Consider the following 11,328-nt stretch of genomic DNA (forward strand, 5'->3'; position numbering starts at 1 on the left):
AATTGTGCTGGGATATGAGTCTGTAGAAAGTTAGAGTGTTTATTGATTATGCAGATGTAATGAACCTCCTCCTCAAATTCAATCAGGACTTTTACCCATGTGTAAATATTATCACTTAGGCCCAATCCATTCTCTATAGAGAATGGAATATTTGGATGGATTTTATGTTTACAAAGGTCAATTATTGTGCTCATTTTTTGGTTAAGTTCACTTTAGATAGAGTAGGTGAGTATTAATCTTTACATTAACCCAACCTTTCCTGTTTGAAGATGGTGGATGAAAAAGGACTCTTTCTTGAATTCTTTTTTGTTTTGTTTTGTTTTGTTTTGTAAGTTCTATTGGCTCTTGATCTCAATTGTAAAACAAAAAAAAATTGTAATTAATGTAAATAAGAAAAAAGATTAAAGTGATATATACAGTTAGGAGTACAATTTTTTTAGTAATAATAAAACTCCTAAGAGAAAATGATAATTAAGTCTTAAAGGACGGGACCATTTTATCCTAAAAAAGTCCTAATAAAATTCAAAATACAATGTAAGTCCCATTAATCCTTAGCTAATATTATGATACATTGAAAAAGACTCAAATACCTTTAATAATTATAATAGAATATTTTAAATACAGAAATTTGCAACTTATCCTCCCAGATTTGCAACTCTATTTCCTTGATTTGCAACTTGATTTTGCAATTTTTATTATAAACACCAGACTTTAACATTTATTTTGAAAATTGTTTATAGAAACTGATTTTCTCATATTTGCAACTCCATCCAAATAGATTTGCAACTCCCTATCCCGATTTTATTTATAAACATATATCCCAACACCAACAATGAAAACCAAGTGGTACCGTCCTCCACCATTTCCATCTAACAACTTAAATGCTGGACTAACAGGGGAAAGGAGAAGTCATCAATGACATGCTTGGAACGAGATTTGACAAGATTGACGCTTGTGAGATGCAAAATGAGAGTAAGATGGCGAGAGAAGGAGAAGGAGAAGGACTATGGAAGCAGCACACGAACAAACTATAGAAAGATCGAGTGGAGAAAGAAAGGGAAGAGCAAAATTTTGAACGGCTTAGATCCAAGCAAACACAATGAAACTCGAGAGGTTTTGTTATGAACAATGTAAGAAACATAATGGTAAAGTGGGATATGAGATTGAACAGTTAGATGTGAAGATATGAAGGAGAGAGAGTGAGCAAATGAAGAGAGAGAGAGATGGAATTTCCGTAGAAGCCCTTGCATGATCTGGAAGCGGAGAAGATAGCTTTGTAACTGAGGGTATTGAAGTAATTGCGTATTTATTTTTTAATCATTTAGGAGCCAATGGGACTTTGTTTGCGTTTGAGAATTTTTTTGGAACTTTATTCACATTAAATGGCTATTTTGGGTTTCAAATGTCATTATCTCAACTCTTACCATTTGTAATCATCCTTCATCTTCCGCAACAAGTGATTCAATTAAAAGGAAGGTGTCATGAATAGGAATCTTCTGAATCGTGAGGTGCAACCATATTAAATCATTTCTCCTGTGTTTCAGGATGCTCATGCAATAAAGCGTAGCAAACAGTGGGCAAAAATTGGGAAATGTGGACAAGATTCTGTGTGTCCCTCTCCATACCAAAACAATAACTGAAGTGAGCGTCTTTTTCGTTCATCGGCCAGCAACAATGGTGCCTGCCTGCTTCTTCAATGTAACAACATATCAGAACCGACACTCCTGCTTCTCCTCCCCTTCCCAAAGGCTGCTCCACACAGCAACACCCTCCTCTGAGTCCGACAGAGACAACTCTTGACTCCAGACACTTGCAAGCAAGGACAACACTCGGCAGCCTTTTCCTTAACCTCACAAAAATCAAACACAACACTCCAAACCTTTAATCCCTTTTCATTATTCCCTTTGCCCATGATCATGAACCATCACAACATTGGACATTGCTTGCCACTATTGCAAGATCTCCCTTCGTCCGCAAACTGTTCGTGGACAATTCAAAATTCAACCACGTCTGCACATCAAAGCTTAGGAGGACCTACCCCATGTATATACTTTAGCCTTACTTTTTTTTAATAATAAAATATTTAAGTGAGTTGGGTTTTCAGACTAAGACATACTTTCAGATTAAAAAAAATTATAAAAATACTTGCAAATCACTCACCAACAAAATTTTCATATCAACAACTAAATAATAATAAAATTTGATCTCATAATGTAGGTTATGGGCTAAATCTCATCACCCAAGCCAACCTTTATTGGTAATTTAGCCATGCTTTTAAGTGCTCTTCATATAGCTGGCAAATATCTTTAGAATTAAGATACATTTTTAATCCTTGAACTTTTTTGAGGAACGTTGGATACTTTATATTGATAAGTAAAGCAATTTTTTCTTGAACAATTTTTCTAAAGAACAAAAAACTCCTTTTATTAGTTTGTCATTAATTTTTTTGTTTTCTTCTAACATGACATGTGTGCAATTCTCATGCACAATGACAAATAAAAATCTAACCATATCTTTTGATATTAATTTATCTTTAAATTTTTTGATGAGCATTGAGTATTTTAAAGTCTTGTTAAAATAAAATTTTAATAAATATTATTAAAATATTAAATGTTTGAATATACTAATAATTTAAATATTATTCATAAATATTCATCCAAAATTTATAAATTATTTTTAAAATATTAATAATTCAAACTATTTTTTTTATTGATAGATGACTTGTAATTTTTTATATATCAATTATATTTTTAATATTGATTAAGTTTTTTAAATTTTTTAGACCCTTCTTTATAAATTTTTTGATCAACTAACAATATCCCTCCAAAATATTAAAACAACCATTTTAATATTTTAATATTTTGTAACTTTGTATTACATAAAGTGAATGAACTTCCAAATTAATAGAAAAGTTGTTTTCCCTCGTCTCTTTATTATTCTCATGTTAAGTAGCTTTTTTCGTAGCATATTAATGAGATAGATGATATCTTTTAAATAAACATTTTTATTAACATGTTGGTCTTTATCTATCATGTTTTTTATTTTACATCTAACATGGTTAACACTGTAATTTATAAAGAGTATTAAATTTGAGTTGTAAAATATTTTTAAAGAAGATTGTTAGCTGACCAAAAAATTAAAAAAATAATTTAAAAATTTTAAAAAATTAATCAATATTAAAAATACAATCGAGATATAAAAAAATTACAAGTCATATAAATTTTTTTAAACAAATTAGTTTAAACTATTAATATTTATAAATTTTAGATGAATACTTATAAATAATAATGTTTAAATTATTAAATATGAAAATATTTAATATTTTAATAATATTTATCAAATTTTATTTTAAAAAGATTTTAGAATTTTCAGTACTCTTAAAAAAAACTTTAAATATCCAATATTTTTGAAAAAAAGTTCAAAAACAAATTAATATCAAATAAATATGGTTAAAGTTCTACCTACTATCCTATATGTGGGCCCCACACACATATTATGTGCGTAAAAAATAACAAAATTAATGTCAGATTATTAGAAGAGTTTTTTGTTCATTGAAAAAATAACTCTCAAAAAAATTACTTTATTAATATAAGATATTTAGTGCTTTTTTAAAAAAAATTAAAAATAAAAATGGATGTTAACCCAATAGTTTTGCCTTGCAAGAAAATGACGACCAATGAATACAACTTGATTAATGAGATGATGATGATGATTCAGGTTCCAAAGATAGATAGATCTAAGTCAAGCATTTTATAAAATATCAACTCCTAATTGTTACAACAAGAAGAAAAGGAGATGACGACAAAATTAGAAATTAAAGTGAACAAGATTCTGGCTTGTAGATCCGGCCATGATGATGATAAGCTTGAGCTTATGCTGCTGTCATAATACTGAGCTGGCTTCATCTCTGCGGGGTTCTCTGGAGGTTCATCAGCCAAAGATTTGCCATTTCTGGGTTTAGAGCTCAAACAAGCAGGGATTTCCGAGTATGATGAGAGGGTCTCCTTGTTTGGCTTATGGCTTGCGCATAGTTCACTGTTTTCTCTTATATCCAACCTTTCACCAAGCTTCTCAACGAAATCATCGGGAAGTTGTAAGACTCCACTCAATTTGTTGTGGCTCAAATTTAGCTGATCCAAGTTTAAGAGTGAACCTAAGCTAGGAGGTACTGGTCCGCTGAGAGTATTGTTATCTAAGGAGAGAGCAGTTAGGTTCTTCAAAGAAGAAAAACAATCGGGTATGGGACCAATCAAACCACACCCTGAGAAACTCACTGATTTGAGCTTTTTAAGGTTCCCTATGAACAAGGGCATCCCTGCTTTTATGGGATTGTCATCAATGACAAAATATTCTAAACCCTCTAAACTTGATAGTGCTTCAGGAATAGGCCCACTTAGGAAATTATGACTCAGATCAAGCAAGACTAACCTCTTGAGTTTTCCCAAATCTGAAGGTACTTTGCCAGCAAGCCTGTTAGAATTCAAATCAATTTTCTGCAGATCTTGAAGCTGGCCAAGAGAATAAGGCAAGTTTCCTTCAATCTCATTCCAACTCAGGTCCAAAATAGTCATGCTTTTCAAATTACCAATTTCCTTGGGGATTTGACCACTCAAGTTATTGTAACTGAGGTCAAGCTGCTCTAAACAAACCAACCCGCCAATCTCGGCTGGGATTTGTCCCTGAAGGCTGTTTTGGGACAGACTCAAGACTCTCAGTCTAGGAACCTGACCTAAACTTGGAGGTAACTCTCCATAGAGCGATGGGTTAGATTGCAAAGCTAGGTGTTCCAAGGAAGAGAGAGAACCAAAAAGTGTTGTGGGCAGTGTGATTGGGGAAGCCACAAAGCAATTGAAAATTGAAAGTGTTTTCAAATAAGGCAGTTTCAGCAACGACCCAGATAGGTAAGCAGAAGATTTACAAGGTGGAGATACTATGTCAGCACCAATATGAATATCAGTGACATGAAAGATTTGCGGGTCATCATCACTAACTTCGCATTTAACACCAGGCCATGGAGTGTCCGTACAAGGCTGTGGATGTTCTTGGACCCAATCGGAATCTTCTAGAAGAGCACCCATCACTTCAAACAGTCCCAGTGATTCCTCTTCTCCCATCGCCGTTTCGTTTTTGAGAACACTGACTCCCATTGCCATCACTTGGCCTGTAAACACAAGGAGCCCAACAAGAACCAGATGCACAGAAGCCATTTGTGAAAACGCCAAACCGAAAGATGTTTCAAGCTGAGAGTTTTGGAGGATATGATGGACCCAAGAGACCAGGTTCTCATGAGCTTTATGGAATGTCGCTGATGGCAAAGGTGAAGAACGTGAAGCGAAGTACCCTGGGTCATTGTTTGTGTCAGCGTGAAGGCTGCAAAGAGAGACGAAAGCTGTCGCATTTGCTTCCCACAATTTACAATTTTGAGAGCGACAGTGATGACTGATGAGTTTGCAAGGTTAAAGGAGCAAGAGTGGGGAAAGAAAAAGGCAACGGTCATAATAAGGCAATAGGGCAATAATGCAAAATAAATTGTCATCAGACTTTTCGATCATCAATTAGTCAACAATTAATTACTCCCTCCAGTATACAAACTTTAACCGCTCGTTTGGTTAGGACTAAGAAAAAATGTACTACAAGAGAAAATGGTCAAAAATAAACATTTGAGAGTTTTTTTTCTTATACTATACTATTCTCTATTTTCTCTTTTTCTCTAACTTTTCCCTGATCCAAATAAAAGTAAAGTTTCTCTGGTCCTTAACACAGGTAATTGATTTTTGAAATTTGATCTTTTATTTATTTATTATGTTAAGTTAAATTATTAGACGTTAATTTATTTTGGTTAGTAAGCAGAAAGTAGAAAGAATAATAAAATTGAAAAATTACACATTTTTTAACCATTTTAAAAAATATAACAATCACTTCTTAGCAAGGGCATAATTGTAAGAGTATTTTGAAATAACTATTCCCTCCCTTTCAAAGATAATTAAGTAGTGTGTTTTTGAGAGTATTTTGTGTCGTTATTTCATTCGTCGAGGATTCATTAATCTTCACCTATGTTCATGGTCTTGTACATTAACTAAATTTATCTTTATGTTCATAATGACGTGTGTGTGTGTGTGTGTGTGTGTGTGTGTGTGTGTGTGTGTGTGTATAGCAAACTTGACTCCTGAAAATAATCCATACAATACATCGTTAAAATCACAAACAAGAGGATACGAAATAATACAACTTGTCTCCTCAAAATCATTTATCAGCAATCTGCAGGCTGTTTGGCTCATACTTCATATTCTCTATTATTTTGAATAAAAAATTTCAACGAACGAGAAGAAGCAATAAAAGACTATCAAATTCACACACACAAACAATCCATTATTCACTTTAAGCCGATTACAGCCTTTCAATTATTCGACAAGCAGCTTCAGATAGCTCCTCGCGTACTCCATCATCTCCTCAGACACGTCACCGGGTACTTTGCCCACAGTCAGACACAGTAATATGATCATAACACGCACATCAACCCCACTGCTTTTACCACAAACTTCTCTTCGTCATCATATTTCTGATGCTTCAATGCTTGCCTCGCTGAATTCTCCAGAACTCCCTCTGCTTCAGAGTACTATTTGGAGCAATTAACGTACACGTTCTTCAGTTCCTCGTCTCTGTCTGTCGAGGCTAAGGTATTCATATCTTCACATATAATGTCCGCGCGCTTTTGCTTGCTGATGCAGCCCACCACGGCAGTGGCTATGCTGACCAGGTCGTCTACTGGCCGGAGCCCCGACTGGAGTTCATCACGCAGGTCTGAGGCGTGTCTGAGTTGAAGCATTCTTGCTCCACCAGTGTAGCCTGATGTGAATGGCGGTGATAGGATGATCAGAGGAAGAGCAAAATAGAGAAGACTAGTCATGGAATTATCATTTGCAAAAGTCATCGTATTCTCATAATCTTGATAATTAATGATAACAACTATATATTATCGTGCAATATATATACACACACGAATTAATTTGATCCTTCCATGGTCTTATGAATTTAAGTCTATAAATCCTAATGATAGATGTTCAATAGAATTATAAAATGTTTTTTTTATTCTATGGTTTAATTATAAGATGCTTATTTCTTTAACAAAGTGATATGTCTTTGTTCCCTCATGGCCCGTTTGGTAAGAGGAGGTGGAATCATAAATCTTGCATATTTGGTACATTTAAGTTGGCTTCTAAGTAAAAGTCACTCTCATCAAAATTGATGGAACTCATTTCACTTTTCTCAAAGTTTCAAGCTTGACCCTTCTACCCTATGACCATCTCTCTTTATTATTTGACATTGACGACTCAGGAATGAAGAGAACTATAGACCAGAGGGCAATGACTCCGGTGATGACAACGATGGACGGCCGACGGCGATGACAATGACTCGTGCTCTAACTCCTTTGAACGACAATGGCTAACGGTGATCTCTTTCAAATGGAGATGCGCCCCCAAAATGAAACCCATGGAAGACGATCATGTTCTAACTTTTGGGTATGTGATTTCAATGCCTATTTACTTAAAAGGAGTGAATACGATTTTGGTTTGATTTTTGTCTTCATTTTTGGGAGAGAGTTCCTCTGTTGCATCTGAGAAAGCCATCTTTGCTCTTCTCCATGAAAGATTGAGTTAACTCGGGGCTGTATAAGGCTTTTGATAGGGATACGGAAGCAGAATCGTGCTAGTTTAGGGACAGAACTCTAAAACAACAAAAACACAAGAACAAAAAGAAAGGGACGAAATTTATGACGGAAATAAAAAAAAGGTATGAAGTAAATAATAGGATAATGATCAAGGCGAAGATCCTCTAAAGCACCTGCCTCTAGGAACCTCAACCTTCGAAGATACCACAAGAGTTGATCACGCTCTTGATCACGTCTGTCTCACACGGGATGCCACCACAAAGCACTAAGGCTCACGAGAGTTATAAACTCTAAAATGAATAATTTCATTCAACTTCTGTGTTGTTTACAATAGGAAGCATGCCTAATTTATATAGACTCAGAGAAAAATATTTCTAAAATTAAAACCCTAATTTCCTAATACTAAAAGGAGAAATAATATAAAATAATGATAAAATATTCAGCCACATAATTTAGGAGATGTGATCCTAAAATTATGGGATTACAAAATTTAGAAATTAATATTATAATTAATTCTAACCTTTGACTAGACTCAAAATAGAAAATCAAATCAAAGGACCATTAAAATAGGAAATAATTTAGGAGACAATCAAGGGATCATAAAGGATTTAAAATCACGCCACCCTTGACTTTTTTACTAGGGTTTCATGCCTCCTTGCTTGCAAGAGGCTCAACTTGTAGTCTTCCTTGCATTGGGCTAAGGTCTGCATCTCTTGGGTTTGACTCTTCATGAATTTGATCTTAAATACATTATACACGTATAGATGCTCTCCTTTGGGCTTGAGAGGAGTGCCCTAATGCTTTCCAAGCTCTTGAACTTCTTGCATAAGACTGAACAAGGCTTGCTTCATGGCTTTGGTTCGGGCTCTTATCATTGGACCTCCAATGTTGTAATAGGTCTTTAGGTACGTTGGATTGAAGTATTGGGCTCCTTCTATGTCACCATACTCATGATTACCATCCTCAAGCTTCGTTGCCATTAATACTATGTCATCCGTGCCATGGAGTCCATCACCTTTGTTCCAGCCGGACAGAGAGGAGATGAAGAAAGTGCTTGACAAGTTTGATAGCATCAAGGATGGAACATCTCTCAGCAGGAGCACAAGGCGCTGGGGATTGGGAATATTATCCGTCATCGACCTTCAGGGGTTGTGAACGACGAGGACAGTGGAGATTTTTTTTTTAATTGTAGGGTATTTTAATCCTTTTAAATATATATATATATATATATATAAAATAATTTTTTTGCCTCACTCTCATCTTCATATCAAATATACTTTTAAATTTTACTTTTACTCTCCCTCTTACTTTTGTTTTGCTTCCACTCCCATAAAAACGTTTCTTTTCTACCAAAAAAGTTATTTAACAACTTTATATTATTATGTATATGAATTATTTGTTAAATATTAGATTCATTTCAAACATAAGATTCGCTTTGAAAATCTCATGTTTTAATTTATAAAGCATTTTGCATATTTTTAAGAAAAATTAATAAAAAAGGCTTTGTTGAAAGAAAAATTGATCCCCAAAATCAAATACAATTCAAAAATTAAGGCTAATATTCTATTTATTAAACAATATGAACAAATAATTGAAATACCCCTCATTTTAAATTAATGAAATTGAAAAAAAAAATAAAATAAAGGCTATCTGTTCAACACATGCACCCTCAACATAAACCTTACGCCCAATATTTTGTTGGTTTAAAATGAAAGGTATTTCGATCATTTATTTATATTATTTAATGAATAAATATTAATTTTAATTCTTAAATTATATTTGGCCCTTGGGGCTAATTGAAAGGTTTTTTTCACTAATTTTTTTAATTTTTAAAGACAATTAATGTCTTTTTTTTTAATGCCTTAAAAGTAGGAGAATGACAGTCGGTCCCAGAATATTAAATTAATAACAATAGTTTCTAACAAGATATTTTGAAAAATAAATTAAAAATATTGATCCATATAATTATAAATTCTAAAATTTTAATTATAAATAAGTATTCAAATGTCAAATATAACTTTTATATCGTAACATATATTTTTTCTTGTAATTATTTTAATTAATATTTACAACTTATTTTTTAAAAATTTGGTTAGAAACCTAATTGTCTTAATTCAATCTTTTGGGAATTTAACTATTATTTTCTTTTAAAAGTATATGTTAAAATTATTTACATCCTATCAATTTTTTAATGCTTTAAAAGAAGTTTAAAGTTCGAAAAAATTAAAATTTTAATTGCGTAACTATATATTTCTCTCGTTAGGTGTGTGTCTTTGGTAAAAATACATTATACTATGGAATATAAACTTAAAGACATTATTTTCATAAAAGATTTTCCTTTTTGAATGCATGCAAATGTTTTTCTTTTGAAGGTGATCTTTTTTTGAAGCATAGCATGATATTAAAGGCTAGTTTGATTTTTATTTTTAGATACTGTTTTCTGTTTTAAAAAAATTATTTGAGGAAATATTTTGTATTTAAATATTTTTAAAACTATCCTCATGTTTTGTTTCTGGAAACAATTTAAACTGTTTTTTTTATTTTATTTTTAAAGCACACTATATTTAACTGTTATAAATTATCTCTAAACATGACCAACAATTAAGCCATCAAACATCAATCACTAGCAACTACTATTGGCCTTTTTTTTAATTTTAAAAGTTGTTTTCAAACTAATATAATTATATATATTTTATTTGATTTGTTTTGAAAAATATAACAAAACCAAACAGGTTATGATACAAAATCAAACATATTTACAAAATAGTTTTCAAAAACCAAAAAAAAAAACCAACAAAACCAAACAAATCGTAAATTACACAATTTTATCAAGAAGAAATTTTTACTTTTTTTTTTTTAAAAAAAAAGCCTTTCATGCGTAATGGAATATTTGATGAGTCGCCAATGCGTGACCCATTCCGATAAGAATTGCCAAGACTAGTAATTAAATAGACATTCTCAATTAGAGACTAAAACAAAGTCACGCAATAAACTATGATTGTGTTTCAATTCTTGTTCTGGATGCTAATTATGTTGCTGTCTATAAGAAGAGGACATACTAGTTTATCACTCTTTAAGTCTCAAATTATGAAGGCATTTTTAGAAGAGATTCAATGCATTAAAATATAAAATATTTTTATAAAAATAAAATTTATTAATAATATTTTTTAAAATAATATTTTTTATATACTTTTATTTTTCATATAATAAAGACGAAACCCAAGGCTCACAGGCTAGTTGACTCCTTGACTATCCCTTGTCATAATAGCAATCCAATCAACAAGAACATAGAGTTAGAAAATGAGTGGGTTCGGCTTATATGAGCTCGGCTTTTATGAGCCCAGGCCCTTAAGCTCAATTTTTTTTTTAAAATGCTTCATTTTTTAAAATCTGACTCTTATATAAGGAATTTAGAGTCAGGCCCAAGCTCTTATTATTTTTTTATAATTTTAAAAATTAAATTTTTAATTATAATATTTCATGTATTTTTTAAAAATACAAATTATAATGTTTAAAATTAAAAATAAATAATACAAATTCTAATTTTAAAGTATAAATTTAATTTAAAATTAAAAATATTTTATTTTTTAAAAAAAAATAAAAACAGACCTAAAAAAACCGGCCGAGCCCGAACTCATTTTTTTAGGGCCTATTAGGAC

At 32.1% G+C, this 11,328-nt stretch overlaps 2 protein-coding genes across 2 annotated transcripts in view; one reads left to right on the forward strand and one right to left on the reverse strand.

Annotated features, from left to right (window-relative positions):
• Nucleotides 1–3,724: 3,724 nt before the first annotated feature.
• Nucleotides 3,725–5,396, reverse strand: LOC129287041 (receptor like protein 29-like). The gene has a single exon (XM_054923185.1). It carries the CDS (start codon nt 5,205–5,207, stop codon nt 3,768–3,770), a length of 1,440 nt encoding a protein of 479 aa, XP_054779160.1. The 5' UTR covers nt 5,208–5,396; the 3' UTR covers nt 3,725–3,767.
• Nucleotides 5,397–8,656: 3,260 nt separating this feature from the next.
• Nucleotides 8,657–11,328, forward strand: part of LOC129286040 (protease Do-like 5, chloroplastic) — a 6,789-nt gene continuing 4,117 nt past the window's right edge. The window contains exon 1 of the mRNA XM_054922082.1: nt 8,657–8,817. Within this exon, the coding sequence (XP_054778057.1) occupies nt 8,657–8,817 (161 nt within the window). The remainder of the gene's footprint in view (nt 8,818–11,328) is intronic.

Source organism: Prosopis cineraria, unplaced genomic scaffold (genome assembly GCF_029017545.1).
Source record: "Prosopis cineraria cultivar Desert tree isolate PC_DT_omini unplaced genomic scaffold, ASM2901754v1 PC11, whole genome shotgun sequence".
NCBI classification, from domain to species: domain Eukaryota; kingdom Viridiplantae; phylum Streptophyta; class Magnoliopsida; order Fabales; family Fabaceae; genus Prosopis; species Prosopis cineraria.